We start from the raw sequence: 22,942 nt of genomic DNA on the forward strand, positions 1-22,942 counted from the left end.
GCAGATTTTTTAACCAGGCAACTGTCATGGTTGGGCCAACCTCGGATGCCGCAAGCTCTTAAATGGTTGGAAGTTACCAGTTGGGTAGACTACAACATGTGATCCAACCGGTTAGACTTGAGAGCTACCCATGTATGTGTCCATGCATATGTGTGTGTACACACAGATAGACATCCACACCATACACATAGGCAAATACACAAACAAACATATATATATATATACACACACCTGAGCTCCAAGATACTAGTGAATAATTAATGCTAATAAATATGTAATAAATATGCAAGGAGTGGGGTGTCACCCTATGTTGTCCGTAGGGCTAAAAATCAGCACCGTCTAAGATTCAGGTGGACTTGGAAACACTATACATTGCAACGCTCACCCTCCAAACTATTTTCTTTTGTGGGCCCCACTTGATTCGTGGATGAGCCCGATTTTTGGATCTCATGTCTAAATTTTGGTGTGACACTTAATGGTTGGAGTGGATTTCATATAACCATTATGGTGGCCTAGTAAAAATTAACCGTGTATGTTTATCTCTTAACTATTTCCTTGGTGTGGCCTACATAAATTATAGGTCTACCTGAATTTTTGGCACTGGGCGTGACATGGAATTACCCATCTAATGGCCAGATTAGATCTCATCTGCACATCATAGGGCCACCCTTAAAAAGGAACGTCCACCCTGTTGGATTTCATAAAATCATCATGGGCCTATAAAATCAAGGGTGGATATCTTTCTTCCAATTGTTTCTTTTAGTCTGGTCCACATGAATCACATTTTTTTCTCCCTAAAGCCTAATGTATCATTACACTTTGACTAGTTAGAGTGGATTTCACATGCACATCATTGTGGACCCATAAAAAATAAGGGTGGCATCCAAAAAATCTCCCCAGCTTGTGGTCCACCTGAATTACAATTTTTTTTTTCCATAATATACAATTACACCTTGACTGGTCAGAGTGGATTTCACATCTACTTCACCGTGGACCCCCTTAAAAAGTTACGGTCTGACCAACCGATAACTTCCAACCTCTCATCCGTATACGGCATTCAACCCATATCTAATAGATTTTCCCTGTAAATCACATCTTAGAAAACTTCCCAGCATTTACTCATTGAGTGGACCATACTTGTGTTTCGCTATTTACTCTTGTATGAAAATGTTTTATATAGTGTGCCTACTTAATTCGTAGATAGGATTGACCATTATATAAGGTGATCCTCGTGGTGGGGCTAGAATAGTGGAAGGTATGGATGTCACATGTACCTAATACTTTGAAAGTTATTATACGTCTGAATAAAGCTTAGGGTTGAATTGGTTAGACTTAAAAGAACTCTAGATTTTAGCAAGACATCACTTTTTTTTTTTCTTGGACGTTGATTTCAAGTTATTCTATGGTCTGAATATAGCTTAGGGTCGAAGTGGTTGGACTTTAAAAAAACTCCAGATTTTATAACGATATCACTTTTTTCTTGGCCGTGGATTTCTGTGCTGGGATGCTACGTGGGGCCACCATGATGTTTATGAAAAATCCACCCCGTTCATCTGTTTTATGAGACCAAAAATCAAGTGGATCCAAAACTCAAGAAGGCCATAAGAAAAGCACAACTGGAGAAAGAGTTCTCCACCGTTGAAACCTTCCTGGGCTCATCTTGATGTTTATATGCCATCCAAATTGTTTATAAGTTCATTTCCACTGGGATGAAGTGAAAGAACCAAACTATTAGCCTTATATTAAACTTCTCTCGCCATACAAATTTTTAAACGGTAGTCGCTAAATCTCCACTGTTTCCTCTTGTGCGGCCCACTTGAGTTTTGGATCCATCTGATTTTTTATATAATGTTGTAAAATGATCTTAAAAAAACGGATGAACGGGGTGGATGTTTCGTAAACATCATGGTGAGCCCCATGTAGCATCCCAGCGTAGGAACTTCAGCATCCCTTATTTCTTCAACAGGTAAGAGATGGATGCCCACCCTTTATTGTTGACAGGCTCGACTCTGATGTGTCTATGAGATCCACCCGGACAGTTAGATGTGTGATCCTACTTTAGGCCATGGACAAAAAATAAGCTAACTTGTGATTCAAGTGGGCCGCACTAAGGGAAAGAGTCGGTAGAGAGGCTCACCCTTGTTTTCTACAGGGCCCACTATGATGATTATATGAAATCCACTCCAACCATTAGATGTCACACTAAATCTTAGCTTCGGGACAATTGGAAGAAAGACATCCACCCTTGTTTGTTACAGGGCCCACCGTGATGATTATATGAAATCCACTCCAACCATTAGATGCCACAAATTAAGTAGGCCATAAAAAGATAATATGTTTGGAGGGTGAGCATTGCCTTATACTATAGGTGGGCATATTGAACCCAATTCAATGGATCCGACCCGATCCGACCCGACTCGACCCGTTCCGAATAGAACCGACGGCCAAAATTGGGTTTGATCGAGTCTATCCGTCCAGATCCAATCATTTTTCGGGTCGGGGTCGGATAATGGTGTATCCGGACAGATCTGATCCGATAACCCAAACCGAAATGACCCGGACCGACCCGACCCGACCCGGAGTGGGTAGTCGGGTAGTATAAATACATTTTTTATACCCCTAAATCTCTTACCTTATTTCTCATCTTCTTCTTCTTCAACGCTCTCTTCTTCCTCTCCACTCCCCGACGCCATTTCTAACATATTTCTTTTCTTTCTTTCATCATGGTGGGGCCCACAGAGCACTGTCGAGCAGCCTGTCCCCTCCAGTAGTGTCAATATCCAATCCCTCTCCAAATCAAAGCTATTCGTCGCTCAGATGGGCCACATGCCATGCACGGCTTCAATCCTCCACGAATGAGAAGGTGTCTCAGACGTGTGGGGTCACATGGGTCTTAGCACCTTTTCTACATATATGATACTCGGCTATGTATGGCACTTGATACGCGTGGACTCGGAATTATTCACTCGATTTATATTAACTAGGGCTGAAAGTTGGGCGGGTTCAACCCGACCGACCCGTGACCGACCCGACATTGGGTTGGGCTCGGGCAGGATGTATTGGGTCCAATCTCAAGCTTGGGCTATACAAACACCAACCCAATAAAACTTGGGTCGGGCTTAGGTTGAGGTGTCGAGTTGCCCAACCCAACCCGAACCCGATCAATATATAAATTACTTTTAAATTATAATTGAGAGTGCATCGTTTGAGTTGAAGGCACACTAGTGATGCCGGGTCTCATTTGTCCATGTCATTTCCAATGACCCAAGCTAACAAGATATGCCAAATTTCTCTTCCCCAAATAGATTGCGTGTTATGCTAAGTAACTTTTAAAGGAATAGTTGTCCTATATTTTAGCTTGTTTTTTTAAAGAAAAAATGAAGTTATTTACAATGAATAATCACATATATAATTAATAAAATCATAGATACAAAAAATAATTCCAATATTAAAATATAATAAACTAATGTAATAACAAAAATATTAGCACGTATACACCCGACCAACCCGATCAACCCGACCGAGCCCGCTTGGGTTGGGAATTCCCAACCTGAGGTTGGGTTGGGTTGGGTTAGGGTTGAGGTATAGGAATCTTGGGTTGGGTTAGGGTTGAGCATTAACCCGACCCAACCCGCCCGACTTTCAGCCCTAATATTAACTAAAAATTTTGAGTAGACCATGCACCGTACTGCTTCCATGAGAAAACTCGAGATCATATTGGTTGGACAATCCTATCATCTATCCGTAAAAACTTGTTTGTAGAAATAAGACCGTTGGATTTTATAACCGTCCCACAAATGTCTCCACCATTTCTCGTAAGATAATCAAATAAGCTTAATCTCTGGTTCATAATAAATCTTCCCTATATACAATAATTTGGTAGGTTTAATTGGACTACTCATATGACACATCTGCAATTTCTAAGTGCCTGTGTATAATCCATCACACTCCACCAGAGTATTAAATTTTCTCGTAACTGCAATTCAGGTGAAATCAGATTGCGTACTGAGTAACCTTATCGTACTCAGTAAACTTAGTTGGGCCCACCGTGAATGTATGTGTTTAATCCACACCGTGCATACGATTTTTCAGCTCATTTAAGGGGATGAACCCAAAATTTAAGAATATCCAAACCTCGAATGTATCATACCACGGGAAACAATGGTAGTAATGATTTTTCACTGTTGAAACCTTTATGTACCCCACAATGATGTTTACTTGCCATCTAACCTGTTCATAAGATCTTACAAACATGGATGAAAGGAAAACACAAATATAAGCTCGATAAAAAAATTTCTGTGGCCCACAAGAATATTTTCAACGGTGGACGCTCAGTTCACACTGTTTCCTGTAGTGTGGTCAATTCAAGCTTCGGATATAATTCATATTTTGTCTCTAGCACTAAAATTATCAGGTAAAATGGATAGACGGAGTGGATTAAATATATAAATCATGGTGAACCTCGAAGAGTTTACTCAGTATGCGGAGCCTACTGAGTTACTCAGTTCTGTTTCTAATTTAAGCTCTATAGCAGTTTCGAGCAAAACAATGGGCTGGAAAGCGGTTTTAAGTAAAAACATGGGTGCTCGAGCTCCGAGTTGTACGAACCATTCATATATTTTTAGAGATCATCATAGAGTATTATCTAAAAAATTATTAATATCCAAAGATCATCTGGACCACACCACAAGTAGCAGCAGTGAATGATTTTCACCATTAAATATTTCGTGTGGTCCACTTGATATTAGATCTGTCTTATTTTTCATCATAAGCCTTATGATAAGCTCGCCAAATGGATGGACGGTTGAGATATAACACATACCTCATGATAAGACTCACGTAACTTGGTAAGGTCGTTACAACGAGTCCCCACTCACTGTATTAAAAAAAAAAAAAAAAAAAAAAAGGAAAAAAAAAAGAAGTCAAAGTGCTTTCGTGCAGTGCACGTTAATATATATATTCGGTAAAAACATGAATACAGTAACAAATAGTTTTTCAGAGCCATGTGGGGCCCACCTTGATGTATATGTTTTATCTAAGCCGTTCATTCATTTTGACATATCAATTTAGGCCTTGAGCAAAAAAAATAGTATGTATTAAAGGTTGAAGTGGACCACATTATATGAAAAGTTAAATTAAATTCACATATATCTAAATCGTACCCAACTCGATCCAACTCGGTTTCTCTGACCGAGTCAGACTTGGTTCAGGTCAGGCAAATCATATATCGGATCTGTTCGAGTCAAGTGACCCGGATTTGATTCCAGATCTGATCGAGTTCGGGTCAAACCATTGTCATTTCGGATCTAATCAGGTTGAACCCAATCCACTCCGATCCAGACCGATGCCCACCTGTACCCTATACACTATTTCCAATATGTGTGATCCATCTAAATCACGGATAGGGTGGATTTTAGGTCCTTGGCCTAACATGCGGTGACACATCCGGTGGATAGGGAGGATTTCAGATAAACACTATGGTGGGGCCCACCCGTGCCTTCGAAACTCTTTCCAAGTGGTGAAATAAATCTACACTCATTGTGTATTGATTAACATTAATTAATCACTTGTAACAACCAAAAATCTACGCACACAATATGCCCATTTGCATGTATAATTTAATGTAAATTTTCTTTTATTTTCTTTAAATTAGAGAAAATGCTCATTGATGCATGCACTTGTACACACACTTTACATACAAACATTCTGAAATAATCTTCATGTACTTGATTATTTATCAAACCAATTGTTGGAACCACTACTCATCGCTAAGTGAAGCTATTTAATCGTTGACTTTACTTTTAGACCACCTGATCATAGAAAACCAACCTCAGGATCATCACATCCATCCATATACACACTCAACCAAGATTAAGATTCATTCCTCTTATCCATTACCTAACTATAAGTTTAACCTACCATCAGAATCATGATTTAACAACTCTACCTATGAATACATATACATATACGCCTTTTTATACATCTCAATCCTACGTATCATATACACTTGATCTATCATCAATCCAAGCTATCGAGAATCCTCTCCATAGGTAGATTATCCTATCTAATCGTCTAATTTCAATCTTGATCATCATAGTATCATAAATTGACAAAGATCTTATCTAAGTCATTTACACCCGACCATCAATGATATTGAACATCTTATCCTTATTCTGATATATCAATGAATGTTTTATACCATTCAAAGTCCACTTCCAATGGCTACAAATACCCCATTAAGTATCTAGAGTTTTATACGATGTATGTGTTCCTACTCGGCACCATTATTTAGAAAGTCTATTTATAAAAATTCATTTGGTGATAGAGTACAAGATATTGCATTTAAGTCTTTTGCATTTACATTGCTTTCACTTTTTTAAACAGTAATCCAAAAAATATATGCGGTTTCTTTCATTGATATGGTTCCATCATCGGCTATTACTTCCATCATAAGAAGAATCCATTTAGTCATAGTGGCTTGCCACACATTTTCATCAATGGATTTGAGGAAGATTCTTATTCTGGCTTTCATCAAAGGGAAGTGCCCTAGTGATGGATAAGCTTTCAAAATTTGACATCTTGTAACTCTAGATCTAGCTCAAGGAGATAATTCAAAAAATAAAAAGAGCAACTCACTCTAATACCACTTGAAAAGGAGAGCTAACGATATCCCAGAGGGGGGTGAATAGGATAATGCCAAATAATCGAAATAAATGCCGAATATGTAAAGAATATAAAAATTTCAATCGCTTGAGTATTGAAACCTTGATCCTAAATGATTTGAATGACAACCTTCACCTAAAATATTAGGCAGGACAACTTTATTTCACAAATGTCTTTAAAATCAATCTTTCAAACTAGCAAGAGAAGATAAAGGAATTACAGCATTCATACAAAGAATGAAATAATAAATAACATCTACCACCAAAAGATTAAAGCATTCACTTCACGGCATAAGAAGCTATAGTTGTTCGGTACTTAAAACAATCACACCTACTTCACTCCCAAAATTATTACTCTCGCAATTTTGACTATTACTATAGTAAGATTTTCACAGGTTCACCTTAACAACCTAATACAGTTCCTTATAATTTTCACGGTTTCACCACGATAAAAATCCCTTTTGTGATTTTGACGGGCTATCACAAATAAAAATCTCACTGAGATTTTCACAGGCTATCTCAAACAAACTTTAAATGAAATATAGTAAGATAATGTACTTATCTTCAAATGGAGATCTAAAGACGTGATAGAAGCTTGTAACAGAGGAACTTCTTTCTTAAACGTAGATGTCGCAGTGTTCAATCAAACAAAAAAAGTATAGGGTTCTATAGATTTTATAAATGAAAAACTCAAATGCTACTTGATTCAATTCTCTTTAGATCTCAAAGAAGAGTATAAATTACTCTCTCAAAATAATATAAAAATGAACTTGAGAAAAGGGAATTGAATAAGCTATAAATTAAATTTTAAATACCACGCAGATAAATTGCTGAGGATTTGAGCTTTTCTTTCTCTTGTAAAAGGATTATAGTAAATTTTTGTTGTTCTTGAGAATGAGAGAAAGTCTCAATTTATAACCAAAGAAGTTGGAAATTCGGCTAGCCAGATTCCACCGGATTCGTTCTAACGGCTATCGGATCACGCGAGATAAGATATATCCAAAATTCAGCTGGCCCGAGGTCAAAATTTTCCAATCGGCTAGCCGAATTTCTTAAAAATTCGAAAGATCGCATTGCTGGATTTTAACCTGAACTTTCTCGGGCTAGGCGAACCAAAACTTAGGCTAGTCGAATTTTCAACAAAATTTATTATTTTGCTCGAGCTTGAAGTTAGGCTGGTTGAACCAAAAGTTAAGTTGGCCAAATTTCAGAACAAAAACACTTATTAAAACCCAAGTTAATGAATTTTTTAAAATACCTAAACCTAAGGTCTTTCTAGAGTCATACCACTTATGTTTTAGAAAATATAGGGACAACTTGTCTTAAAATATGACTTGATCTTGTCTTGAAATCGGTCGACAACTACTTAAGAAGATACGCCAATATTGAGCTAATCATAAGCCGATCTTGAGCTGATCTTCGAGCATATAGAGTAGTTGTGATTACATATTTGTGATCTGCCATTGAAGCACTTTTGTCTTACGATATTTGACAATCCATGTGTGCTAAACATAAAAACACTTACAACATCTAATAATCCCTTAGTTTTTCAAGGAAGGGAACCCTCCCAAGTTGGGGTACCACGTGCCCTAGCTAGATCAAGGCCCATCTTCAATCATTTGGCTATCTTCTAGGGCAGGAATTTTACCTTATAGGGCAACTCGGTTAGCTGCAACCAACTTTTGGTTTTCCAGCAAAGAAGTTCTCAAACTCTTGTAGTTCTCAAGGGAAGGGTGATCCCTCTGCATAATAAGAAAGCAATTCATTGGTGTTATCCCAAGTGTGTCAAGGTGTGCACAATGAACCTTAATGGATGTTGCCTCCAAAGGGATAACAACTGAAGTGATCCCAAGGGACCTTTGGCGGACCTTCTAACTAAGGTTGAAGCTACCTACAATGTAGTGGCTCAATTGAAGATAATCCCTACCCAAATCTCCATGCGGAAATTAGTGTGCACATCGCAAATCCATTGGAAAATGTTTGTAAAAACCCTCAACAATCCACATCTCTCAGGAAGCACTACCAAAATTAGTCACCTTCATGATCAGGCAACTCCTTGCAACACAAGTGATCACATTTGTTGATGAGGAGCTTCCGCTCAAAGGCCACAACCATGGGTGTTCATTGAACATAGCTATTCGTTACAAAGAACTCAAGGTCTCACTCGTGTTAGTTAACAACTGCTCAAGCCTAAATGTTTTTCCATTGTGAACTGCTACTCATTGGTGGATAAAATCATCCTCATTTAAATCTAACAACATGAATGTAAGAGCCTTTGACAACTTCAAGGGACAAGTTAAATGAGAAATTGACATCAAATTCTAATTTGATCAAGATATATCAACTTGCACTTTTTAGGCTTGGGATATCTTGGACTCGTTCAGTCTTCTCCTTAGCTAGGCCTGGCTTTACAAAGTCGGTGCCAAGTTGGCAACTATTCACCAAAGAGTCAAGTATGTATCTGAAGATAAAGCCATCTATATTCCTGTTGAACCTAAATTGATCCTCCGTATTGAATTTGCAAACCTAAGGAGCTCGGTATCCTAGTCATTAACGTACAACACTCAGGAAGACATTTCTACCACAATTTTGAGTTTGAAATGTGAATTACATCCCCACTCCATGTCCTTTTAATACTTGAATATGTCATCCCTCTTGTTAATGACAAATCCTTCGTTATCAAGTTGAGTTCCAAGACACAACTACAATCACTGAGATTTCCAGAAAATGCAGAAAAGTCAAGATTAGAATATCAACCTCCACCAGGTGAGAATCACAAACTCCCATTGTGACCTTTAAATTATCCCAGTACAAGGAGGAAAAGAAAGAAAAGAAACTAAATTTGTAATGATAATTTATACCTAACATTATCAAAGAGTAGATTAAAAAAATTGGATTGTATTCTATTAGCAAGGAACCCTACTTGGAATCCCATATTTTTTTGGCAATGGTATATCCTGTGCTAGATAAGCAGATGTGGCAAAAGCTACTGAAGACTTCATCAAAAAATTTTCTTTGTAAATCAAGTAAAAGAATCTGTCTAATCAAGAAATTTAAAAAAAAAAAAAAAAAAAAAAAAAAAAACTTTTTCCAGAAGAATAGTCCTATTCAAACAGGCCCTCAGCTAAAAGACTATTTTGGTCAATGATCAATAATTAAAACCATCTATAGCTGAATGGTTCATTTATGAAAAATGTCCACTGTATGTATTTTGGTAATATATGGAATGAACCCTCACTTCTGGTGGACCAATCAACCTCCCAACCACAGCCATCACCCTTTCTACACCCCTGCCTAGAATTCCTCATACACGCCCCTTTTCTCAGATTTCCATGGGCCCACAAATGAGTGAAATTTGAGAACCACCACAAGATCCATCAGAGACCATCATGGACAGTTCCACTATGAATGGGCCATCTTGTCCATTCCTCAACACTAACCATCCCCTTTCCATATTTTCCAATTTTTATTCTCTCCCATTGAAAGATGTCAATGCCATGACCCCACTTACAGTACAAAAGCATCATGGCAAAATGAAGTGAACAACCCTACCTGGGGTCTGATCACATCTATCAAAACCAGCCATGTGATGATGGTCCCTAACAAATTCATGTCTGGTTGGATGTTGCTCTTTCTGAGCATTTCCCAATAGTTCTGCAACATATACTTTTCAGTGGAAAGCTCCATCCATTTTCTGCAAGACCGTGAGTGCCCATACACAGCAGCAGAGCCACTGTTCACCTGTCCAACTAGTGACCCCACGATAGATAGACGGATCATAACACATGCTCATCGAACCCATGATCGCGACCTTTCAATTGGCAGTGACCATCAAATGAACAGCTAAAATGATGATAATAATAATAATAATAAATCAAATGGTACAAAATCCACATAGAAATGTCCACGAACCTCGAGTGGAGGATCATCCAATCCAGAGCCAGACGGTACTAGCAGGGGCTTTTTGGGGACCACCATGATGTACGAAATATGCCGTCCATTCATTTCGATGGATCATTTTAGTGCATGAGCCAAAAAATGAGGCAGATTGAAGTCTTGAGTGGACCACACCAAAGGATGCAAATGATTCCACTGTTGAAACCTTCCCAGGGCCTACCGTGATGTTGATTTGTCATCCAACCTATTCATAAGGGCAGACACACCTGGATGAAGGTAAAGGATAGATATCAGCTTGATCCAAAACTTCTGTGGCCCCCACGCGGTTTTCAACAGTGGGCATTCCATCCCCATTGTTTCCTGTGGTGTGGTCCACTTGAGCCTTGGATATGCCTCCTTTTTTGGACATATATCCTAAAATGACCTGTCAAAATGATGGACGGCGTGGATAAAACACAAAGATCCAGGTGGGCCCCACAGAGCCCGTGCGAGGACAGTCCGTTTCTATCTAGGTCCTTGTGAAGGCAGTACCCGTGAATTGAGGTACATGTATTAGTACTATTCGACAGTGGTTGTGTGCAGGCCTGTGTATGAGCATCCATTCTCCACAGTATCACATCAATGTCAAGTACCTTTTTTCTTTGAGGTCAGTGTCCTGTTTTTCATGTTCCATCCTAATTTAGTAAATCTGGTCTCAAAGCTGGGTGGGTACTGCCCTTAAATTTTCAAGAAATGCATGGCCCACTTAGTCAACGGTCAATCGGGAAATAGTAGTAACATAATGCAATTTTTACGATTCTAGAAAGACATCTTTAATGATCCATTGAATCATTATAATGTAATCAATTAGATGTACAGTATAAAGTGAAAGTGGAATTTCTTGATACTCTGGCAGTGTACGATAATCAATATGCATGCAATGCACATGGGGCCACCACAAGGTTGGACCCCAATGTTGATTAGTCACAACTCAAAAATCACACTGAATTATTAAGACAAACTTATTGGATTGGTGGGCCATCACATGAACTGTTAAAACAAAGGGGGGAAAGAACAGAAAGCCACCTGCCCTAGTTCAACTAAAAAATGTTGATTCACAACCGAATCAGAGCCCAAGTCTATACCTCTTTAGTCAGTGTGGCCATGGTTTGGCTCGTTTGGACCGTGGTTGCATGATCCATTTAAACAGGTCTGGATTTTCCTTTGATTCAAACTCAACTCATCTTGCTACATTTTAAAGAAATTTGGAATGTACCAAATAATGCCTCTAAGAACGAAAATCCCAAGCTTCTCAATGCGCGGAATTAAAATAATAATAATAAAATTCCATTAATTGACATAATTATCATATGGTGAAATTAAAATAAAATAAAATAAGAAAACATCCCCATACCTTTTTCTATAAGGTTTTCAAGAAGCTACCCCACCACCACCTTCTGCAGCGACTAGAGCAAATGGGTCCGCCCCACCATAATATTTATGCAAAATCTACACTAACCACTAAGTGAATCACTCCTCATTAAGCCAAGAGCTCAAAAATCAGCTCTACTCGTGATTCAAGTGTACTAGATTGGAGATAGTATGCAGGGCAATGCTCGCCTTCCAAACTGTTTCCATTAGTGTGGCTCTCATAAAACACTGATGGATATAATTTTTCATATAGGTCTAAATGTTTGTGTGAAATCTACCAATTGGAGTAGATTTTATGTAATCATCACAATGGGTCTGGTAAAAATCAAAGGTGGGCATCTGACCCACCAGAATCACAAGTCAGCCTGTTCTTTTGTCTCTTGGCCTAGCATCTGAACGGATGTTACATACATCATAGTCGGCCTCAACAACATCAAGGATGGTGGCAACCCAAAACAAAATTTTGTTATGTGCCCTTGCAGAGGATGCTGGGAGTTGATTTTGCAGGCCCCACCATAATGTTTAGGTAAGATATACTCCAACCATTAGATGCATAATCACATTTTAGGCCAAAAGCCAAAAACTCAGGTCAATTCAGGTGGGCAACACCAAAGAAATTAGTCAGGAGAGGTACGTCCACCTTTGATTTTTACCAAGTCCACCATGATGATTATATAAAATCGATTTCAAACATTTGATGCCACAAACAATTAAGCCTAGAAATTAAATTTCAGGCACATGAGTGATTCAAGTGGGCCATACCAAGAGGCAATTTGGAGGGTGATAATTGCCCTGTACACTATTCCCAATCTCCCAATCATGTAATCCACATGAATCTCGAATGTGGTGATGTTTGGGCCCTTGGCCTAACATGAGGTGGCACTGGTGGTCAAGATGAATTTTACATAAGCATCACGGCAAGCAACAAACCCATCTGGCTGGCACACCCACCCCAATTAAAGAGGCAGATTTTTTAAAACCTTTTTGAAAAAAGGCATGGAACATAAATTCTATATTAATCAAGTACTTTTTTGTGAAATTTCCTTTTTCTTTAAAGACTGGTTAATGGATAATAGAGAGGTCCTTATAATATGTCTGATATCCAACCCATCCAACAAATGCAAATCACCATGACTATCAAACAACCCAAAATTCGCCCACAAAAAAAATAAAAACTCACGACACAATCGTTTAGGCCAAACCATAACACACACACACACACACACACACACAGATATATATATATATATATAATGTGAATCTTTTCCTGCCATTCCACTCTATCAAGGGACATACCTAATACCCCGCATCAGTTCCATGTTGTTCGGATTCATGATTAAAGTTACAGCATGAGTTTAATGCTGGCTGGCGGCCAACCTGATACAACCCTCCATCCAGGCTAGATACCAGCAAGGACAGCACAAAACTCCCAACAGCACAATTTACTAGACTATTACATAGGTTGATTACAATCAATTGCAATATAGTAGTCTATTAGATGGGTAAATTACAGTCAACTCAAAAATACCCAAATTCATATGTAGCCCATTTGATGATTCCACCAACAAGATTTCTGCGTGTGTGAGTACCATGGTGGGTGCATATGTTGGACAGATTGGATGTTATACACATACTGCGTGGCCCACGCAATTCTCCACTTCACTATTTATAAAAGAAAAGGAAATAAAAGAAGGCATTCTAGTAATTCACTCCATCAAAAAGCATATCTCCCTGGCATTATTTGGTAAAATGCTAAAATGCAAATTCCCAAGGAATTTTGCTTTGTAAAAACCCCAACTTTAAAAAGAGTGCTTCCCTGCTACCAACACCAGAATCTCTTGACACATTGCTTCATGCTTCGTGCAAGTATAGTCTGGACTCTTACATGCATACCACATTTACAGTGGTTGGGTCATGCCTATGGATATGATGATACTCAGCCACAGTATAAAATAACTCTAATGATAATAACATGTACTTGAATTGAGAGATTGGACTCCAAAACACAATTCTGTTACTTTTTAGGGCCAATTTGTTTCACCTGTAACCATAGGAATGTAGAGGAAATGTGCAATGATCACAAATTATTTAACTTGTCTCGTGATAACATCTGCATTTGGTTCCCACCTTTGGTTTATCAGCAATAAAATGGTAATGATGTCATTTTTACATTACTTTATTATCAAATCATCACCAAAATACACTAATATTTCACAGTAATTATATATAAAAGTGCAATGATTACAAATTCCTTTACTTATCTCCTGAAAGCATTAACATTTGCATGACCAACTATTCGGTGCTAAAATTGTAATGATGATGACACATTTCCTTTCTGTTACCGGGGAACTCTGTGAAACAAACAGGCCTAGGTCAGATTCGAGAGGTACGTGGTTACATTTGGGGTTCTTTCTGACTTTCTCACTGAGAAAGTGTAGGAAATGTTTTTTCTACTGTTCATGTCTTCTTGCTTAAGCAGAAGCAGTTTGCAATTCAATCTGCTTGTGCATCCAAACACAGCCTAAGCAACTGAAATTGTGCAGCAGACCATCCAAACATAAAAAGAGAGATGATGAACAGAAGATTTGGATATTGATATACGAAAGAATGGGTATTGGAAAACCAAGGCCCCTATATCATCAACAATGCCAGGATGTTCAGCAAAGCAGCCTACAACAACAACAACAACAACAACAACCAAAAAAATACCTGCCGCTCAAAACAGAATCAAAGAAAATAGAGGGGATTAAATGATTCATGACATTGTATAAAAAGAAAACACCCAACTCTTGAAATTTCAAGCAGGATAACCTGCAGTCTCACATTCAATTCAACTCTCCATTACATGAAAAGATTTACATGCTCAAGCAACAGAGATGCAATCTTGTGGGCTTTTTTAGCTTCTTCTATTTCTCTTTTCTTTTGCAAAACAAAACTGGCCCGATTTGGAAATTTGCTGACTTATTAAGAAGAATTCCACAGGGCAGGCAATCGGGCGGTGGATACAAATCCACTCCAGGATTTCACATCATTGTAAAAGGAGAAGCCTAAATCTATACTATGATGGTTCTTCCTGTATGCATATCAATGGAAAAGAGATTTGCAAGTTTTAGTATACACAGGAGAAGAGAGCTCAGTACCTAACAATAAGCGGCCATCTCTGCAGGCCCTTGCAGGCCCTTTCTGATCATCAATCGGCTCTAAACTCTCTCCCCATCGTAATTTCTCAGGAATCAGGCAGGCCCCATCAACTCCTTTACTCCCATGGGTGATGGGATGAAAAGGACCCAGCCAGTCATCTTCCTTTCATTGGATTGTTCTTGTAAGCTTGCACTTTGAAATGAAAATGGTGGCAGTGTAATTAAGACTACACAACTTCAAGAGCTCCGCTGACCGTTGCTTCAAGGTTGGATTGCAACCACTCTGTATGACAAGAAGAAGCTTCGCTGCCAAACCCGCCTCCACGGCAAGCGAAGCACATTCGTCCGGCGCAAGCTTACACACGGCCCACAAAATTGACAATGCATATTGAGTGCAACTCTCAGAAACCCGCATCAACAACCTCACCATGTTTGGAATAGTGTTCGGGCAATCCTTCAAAGCAGCCCGCCCTTCTGGCAGGGTGGCTAGAATGTCCAGGATAAACAAAGCAGAATTCAAGCAATCAGGATTCAAACTCGGCAACAGCTCAACCAGCTGCGGGACTGCTCCAATACTCACAACTGAGCTCTGAACCTCCTTAAACAGACATATTGTCTTGAGCAAGCTAAGCCCGGTGGATGCTCCATCAGGTTGCCGCTTATCCTTCACCAGCCTCAACAACCCCACCAAAAGGCTCAAGCTAGAGATGATCTCCGATCGGAAATTCTCGCCGTCCATCAGCACCTCAATGAGCCTCGTGCAATTGATCTTGGTGTCAACCGTCCCCTCATTCAACATATCCACCATCAATGATATCTTCGCAGGCTGCATCAAATTCGTTTTCGATTCTGAATCAAGCGACAAATTCACCAAGATGCCAACCACCTCGGACCCAACAGCATGTGAAGTGAACGGACCCAAAAGCGATGAAATCAATCCAACCCCACCTTCATCCACAACCGTCTTCTTCGCTGATTCATGACTCGCCACGACACGCTGAAGCTCCTTGAGAGCTTGGATCCTAGCCTGGCCCTTAACCTTCTTGAGGGTATCCAAAATTTCAATCACCCTCCCTTGGACATCCTCCGACCGCTTCTTCATCTGCAGATACCGCTGTGAAAACCAGCCGTAGATCAGATGGTAAAGGGTCTTGTTGGGTGTGATTGAGTCATCCCAGAGCTCCTGCATGGTGGTGGGGCATGTGAGGTGGCCGAGTGAGAACCATCTGAGTATGTTAGATCTCTCATAGGTCTGGCCAGTGCAAAGGGTCACAGGATCGAGCATGGGGTCCAGTGAGATGGGGCAGATGAAGACAGATGGGATATCAACCAGATCAAGCTCATCAATCATCTTCTTCAGATCAGATCTCTCAAACCCACTTCCCACAATCCCATCCTTAGTTGAAATCTCAAGATCTAAGGCATGCCCACCAACCCCATCTTTCCTCCAAGCAGGCAACTGAAACATTGGCATTGTTCCTACCAGAAATGCCCTTCACAAACTACAAGAATGCCCTTCAATGGAGATACAATCACAATCATACATCTCCTTCTTTTCACTTTACCCAGTCAAAAGAACAATGGCATTTTCACAAACACATCATGAGCATGAAATCTCACTTGGAAAAAGGTGAAATCATCAAAACCCCAGATCAGAGAAAAAGAAGACCAGAAAAATCAAGAACCCGGGGCAGATATGGAAATAAATGGGACCCAAAAGGACAGAATTGGAAATAGAATTTGGGAGAGGGAGCAGTCACGAGATGTGGATCGAAGGAAGAACATACCAGAGTCGGGAGAGAAGAAATCGCTGCTGCAAAATGTTCTCTCGGCCTGTCCCTCTCCCTCTCTGATTTTCTCTTCTGGAGAAATACCGGGTGACCTAGTAGTAACCGGCTACAGCCGGTTGTCTTGCCTTTGGGGAGCGGACCACACGTGCAGTCATGTCACCTGTCGCCGTAATCACCCGGTTGATTGATTGTTTTAGGAATAATTGCCGGTAAAAACGGAGGAAAGCCGGATGGGGGCCGTAACTTTAGTTAAAATGACAGCTGTGTCCTCTGTTTTTGTGTAATTTACAGCAGAGTCCTTAGGGCAAACGCAGGACACGTGCTACCCCGACCGGGAGCTGGCAAGAGACGGATGATGATGTCAGGAGCTCTGTGGGACCTACAGTGATCTGAATATTTTATCCACGCCGTCCATCTATTTTTATAGATCATTTTAAGTTATAAGCCTTAAAATAAGGAAGATTGAAGGCTTAAGTAGAGTACACCAACTGAAGCAGTGGAGATTTAAAGCCTACCGTTGAAAACTTTTCAGATGCCAGAAGTTTTCAACGGTACCAGTTTAATCCTTACTGCTTCATGCGGTGTAGTCTATTAGAGGCTTCGATCTGACTCTTTTAATATCTAGAACCGACGTCACCAAGTTTTATGGCCCCATCATGAGAAAAGTATTAAATCCAAACTGTCCATCCATTTTGCTGGATATTTGTAAGAATTAAGTCTTTAAAAAATAAAATAAAATAAAATAAAAAAAGAGGACAAATTCAAATATCAAGTGGACCGCACTGCAGAAAGTAGTGAGAGATCAAGTGTCTATAATTGAAACCTTCTCGGGGGCCATGGGAGTTTTTGATCGGTTTGATATTTGTTTTTTCTCTTCATCAATGTTTTTGTAACCTTATGAACAGATTAGACAGAGAACAAATATTATGATAGTCTCTAAGAATGTTTTAACAGTGGGAATTACGGCCTCTATTGCTATTTGTGATGTGGTCCCCTTTGAAATTTGGATATGACTCATTTTTGGACTAGTGCCTTAAAATGGTCTCTCAAAATAGATGGACGGTATAGATATAATCAATACATCATGATGAGATGCACAAAATTTGATTTTCTTTCCATCATTGGACATTCACCGAGTTTTATGGGTCTCACCACGATGTATGTATTATATTCAAATAGTTCCACTATTTGGTAAGCTCTAAATAATATATATCCAAAGGTCAAGTTTACCACACGAAAAAGTAGTGTGGGATTGATTGAAACCCTTTCAATGGCCACAGAAGTTTTGAATAAGTACGATATTTATTTTTCTGATTCATCAAGTCTCTCTATCATTATGAAAAGATTAGATGAAAATTAAATATTATGGTGGGCCTGTAAATGTTTTAACAGTGAAAATTATTATCACATTGCTATTCATCGTATGGTTTACTTTGAGCTTTAGATATGACTCATTATGGGCTCTGGAAGAACTTTAGCACACGTCGCACCTGTAATCTACTTCCCTACGGGCCGCCCTTTGTAAGATCCACTATGATGTATGCGTTCCCCATCCAGTCATTTTAGCTGACTATTTTTTCATATGAGAAATAACCAAGGCTATATAAGGCTCAAGTAGAGCACACCATAAAAAAGAGTGGGAATTGAATGATTACCATTGAAAATGTCCAGGAGTTCATAGAAGTTTGGCTCAAGCTAATATTTATATATTCCTTTCATCCATTTCCAGGAGACCTTATGAACAGGTTGGATGGAATATAAACATCAAGGTAGGCTATAGGAAAGTTTCAACGGTGGATGCCACTGTCACCGTGGCTTCCGATGGTGTGGTCCACTTGAGCATTAGATCTACATCTTTTATTGGGCACATGACCTATCAAAATGGATAAATGGTGGGTATAAAACACATACATTATAGTGGCTCTACTGAGTCCATGATAGAATCGCCCGTCTCTAGATAGGTCCTCGTGGGGATAGTACCCAATTCGCGCCGGTAGGACTTTTGTTGTGTGGACCACATCGTGATGGTCACATGGTCAGATAATCCAGACCATTTATTTGTATCATAGAGATAATGCATGTGTGAATAAAACACATACATTATATGGGCTCTAAGAGTCCATGATAGGATCACCCATCTCTAGCTAGGTCCTAGTAGGGATAGTATTGCCCGTCTCTAGCTAGGTCTTGGTGAGGATAGTACCCAATTCATGCCGGTAGGGCTTGTGTTGTATAGACTACATCATGATGGTCACATTGTCAAACAATCCAGACCGTTTATTTGTGGCATAGATATAATGTATGTTTGAATAAAACACATACATTATGGGGCCTCTACAGAGTCCATGATAGGATCTCCCGTCTCTAGCTAGGTCCTAGTGGGGATAGTACCCAATCCATGCCCGTAGGGCTTGTGTTGTGTGGACCACATCATGATGGTCACATAGTTAGATAATCCAGACCGTTTATTTGTAGCATAGAGATAAGTCTAAATGATTCGTGGGCGAGTTAGGCTGATTCAACCCAACTAGGATGAGTCACGACTCAGTGCGGAACGAGTTGGCTGTGAGTCAGTAGATCAGTCTTCTTTTTTGTGTTTTCCTTTCATCTTAGTGGGACCCACCTTGTGAATAGTTCGGCTGGCATAATGATGTAGAGCCCAGGAAGGTTTTAGTGATGGATGTTCCCATCCCCACTTATTGAAGTGGGGTGGCCCACTTCTGCCTGATTTTGGGATCCATGACGTGAGCAGGCTCAACTGATGGATCGAGTGAATGTCACACAACATTGTGGTGGTCCCCAGGCTGCTTTTTCCCTTGACCAGGTGTTGCGTGTCCCCTTCCATTATTCGTAATAAGACACTGACACCAAATAACTGTTAACGGTCCATATTCAATGAAAAAGAAAAAGGTCAATCAATCCAGACCGTCTATTTCATGCAATTTTCAGATCCGGACCCATCCACGGCGGGGCCACCTGAGAACTAGGAAAAGACGTGGCAGGTCCGAGCCACTCATCAGCGGACGACAACTGACCGTGCCCCCGGAAGTTTCTGTGGTCAGAAGTTATGTAGGGTCCACAGAGATGACTGTAACAAATCCACTTTGTTTCTCAATACCACAATAGGTACAAAAATCAGGCTGATTAAAAACTCAGATGGGTCACACCACATGAAATAGTAAGAACGATAATCTCCACCGTTGACACTTTTATAGAGCCGACCATAATGTTTATATGCCATCCAAACGGTTCATGGTGTTATTACCTCTCAGATAAACTACAGACACAAATATCATCCCCATAAAATTAAAAAAAAAAAAAAAACCTTCAGTGGGACCCAATAAGTTTCCAATAGTAGACATTCAATCCCTACTGTTTCACGTGGTGTTGCCTGCATGCGTTTTGGATCTGCCTTATTTTTGTGTTTCTGTCCTACTGTAATATGGAGAAACTGATGGCCGGAATGAATTTGCCACTGGAATCTCAGTGGGCCCCATATAGCTTTCAAGAACTTCCTAGGGTGGGGGCATCATAGGGTGCCAGTGGGCCGGGCCCGGGCCTAATAAGTTAGAATTTTGGGTGGGGCTGGCCTGATGGCCCGGCTCAAAATAGTTCAAAATTTGGGTAGAAACTTAGCTGGGCCTGGCCCGCTATAGCCGCTCATCAGCCAATCCGTCCTGTGCTAGGCATACCTCGATGTCACCAAATGTGATCTTTGGGTGGCCCACATGTGTACAGAATAAATGAAGGGTTGAAATCGCTGACCAACTAGTTATAGGTTGCGGATTAGGTGAGGCATAGGTAACTGCTTGGTGGGCGGGGATTGTTGGTGCTTGGTTTTCTACTTTTGATGTAGTCATGCTAGAATTGAATTTGAAGCTCAATTCAAATCAAGTAGCTATGACCCTAAGCACTAAAATAGGTAGATTAACGATATATGGCCAAGATTTGATAAGGTCAGCTGCTTATTCATATACTTAATGTGTAAAATAAGATCATGCGATATTCAAATGATAGAGTTCGTTATCTCATGATGGGTTATATTTTTGTCTTCTGTGCAAATATATAGTCAATCGCATAGAACAGTTGCAGAACATATTTCTGAGTGGAAAAATTGAATTTATTGTATGAGCATAGACTCAAATTATAACTAACACTATCAACTACTTAATTAATTTTACAGATTATACTAAGAAGTGTAAATGAGAATCTGAAAGTAAAGGATTACATTAAAAAATGTAATTTACTTAGCAATAAATAAAAAATTACACTCCGAAATGTAAAAAAAATAATAATTAGTAATTAAAAAGATAATTGAAAGATAATTTTGGTTTTAATTGGGTTCGTATGAGACTAAATATTCCTACTGAATTTTTTCTACTATTTATAGCCTTAATTCGGCCATCTAGATTGTTCTCATATTCTGACGATTGCTATAACTATTTAGCATTACTTGGCCTTTTAGATGATTCTCACGTTCTAACGGTTGATATAAGCCTTCAACACTACACGACTTTTTGGAGATTTACTCATCACTTTGTCCTAGTAATTGCTTCAGGCCTCCTTGCTGACTCGATTGTATTTTACTTAAATGCTTGATTGAGTTCCTAAATGACTATTGACCGCTTGATCGAGTTCCTGGAAGACCATCGCCACTTGATTGACCTCCTAGATAAATATCATTCGCTTGCTCGACCTCTTGGATGGCTATCGACCGCTTGATCAACTACTTGATTTATTTTTGAATTCCTCTCAAGTATTCTCTGTCTTGTTATCATGTTGGTCATGATTATGTAAAAAGCACTTCAAGCATCCTTAAAGATATTTAGTTTGTAATATATTTTTCTTGCTATAATACATGTCCTTTTCATTTGAGTTTTTCAGGAATGATTAGAAATACAGTACAACAATGCCCTAACTGTGGGGCCCAAATTAACGAATGTGTTATATATCACGTCCTCATGTGTTTTACCGGCTTATGTGATGTAGAGTGGGTCGCTGACACTTTCATGTCCAAGATGGACCAGAGAAGGCCCGATCAAAAGAAAAAGCCATTAAGACCATCAAAACCTTAAAACAGGCTTATCTCACAAATCGGAATGAGTTACTTGACGTATCATATATGATTTTGGGTAGGACAAGCTACTTTATCCAACCAACCTGGCTATGCCAGGTTACATACACTGAATTTGTGAGGTTCCATCATAACCACATCCGAATTGCATGTTTAGTTCCATTTTTACTATAAATAGTAAGTTTTAGTTTAATTATAACTCTTCATTCATTTGGGCTTTAAGAGTTGTGTCCAACATGAAAAGTGCTTAGAATAATTAGGAGAATAATATGGTTAAGCCACATAAGATACTTACTATAAAAGTAAATTTATTATTTATAAGATATTTACTATAAAAGTAAAATTACTATTTATGGTAAATTATAAATTTTAGGGAGTTTTAGTTATAGTTTGTTTCTGATTTCTCTTATATTGCTTTGTATCCCTATTTAAAGGGTTGTGAACTTATTTATTTCAATTGATCAATTAAAATTTGAATTTATTAAAATTTATATTTATTTTCATACTTTTTTTTCTCGTGGATTTGAGAAGTATCTGTGAAGAGTCCAGAGAATCTCTTTGAAGCAACCTCATCCCGTTCATCCTTGTGTCATTATGTTAGGGTATGTTATAAAAAATAAGGTAGATTTAGACTCAGGGGTACCACAAAAGTAAGGATTGAATTCCCACCATTAAAAACTTTTTTAAATCAAGCTAATGTCTTTCTTGTTTAGGTATGTATGGTGTTATCAACAAGTTTGATGAATAAATTTTATAACAAGCCTTAAGATATTTTTACCCATGTACGGTCAATCACTATTATTTTCTTACATTGTGATTCACCTGAGATTTGGATCCACCTCATCTTACCCATGTCCTAGAATGAGTTATAAAAAAGGATAGACATTGATAAACCATAGGGATAGACAACGTTAAAAATGTGCACCACACCGACGCCGTAAATTCATTTTCATGGCTTATTAAAGTGCA

The 22,942-nt window shown here is 39.1% G+C and overlaps 1 protein-coding gene across 1 annotated transcript; it reads right to left on the reverse strand.

The window, feature by feature from the left end:
* Window positions 1-14,758: 14,758 nt before the first annotated feature.
* Window positions 14,759-16,966, reverse strand: LOC131218868 (U-box domain-containing protein 30-like). The gene has a single exon (XM_058213733.1). It carries the CDS (start codon window positions 16,581-16,583, stop codon window positions 15,276-15,278), a length of 1,308 nt encoding a protein of 435 aa, XP_058069716.1. The 5' UTR covers window positions 16,584-16,966; the 3' UTR covers window positions 14,759-15,275.
* Window positions 16,967-22,942: the final 5,976 nt, after the last annotated feature.

The sequence above is a fragment of the Magnolia sinica genome, chromosome 11 (assembly GCF_029962835.1).
Source record: "Magnolia sinica isolate HGM2019 chromosome 11, MsV1, whole genome shotgun sequence".
In the NCBI taxonomy this organism is placed as follows: Eukaryota; Viridiplantae; Streptophyta; class Magnoliopsida; order Magnoliales; family Magnoliaceae; genus Magnolia; species Magnolia sinica.

Coding starts and splice junctions, on each gene's coding strand:
- LOC131218868 (XM_058213733.1), bottom strand. CDS start 16,583: ATGCCAATGTTTCAGTTGCCTGCTTGGAGGAAAGATGGGGTTGGTGGG.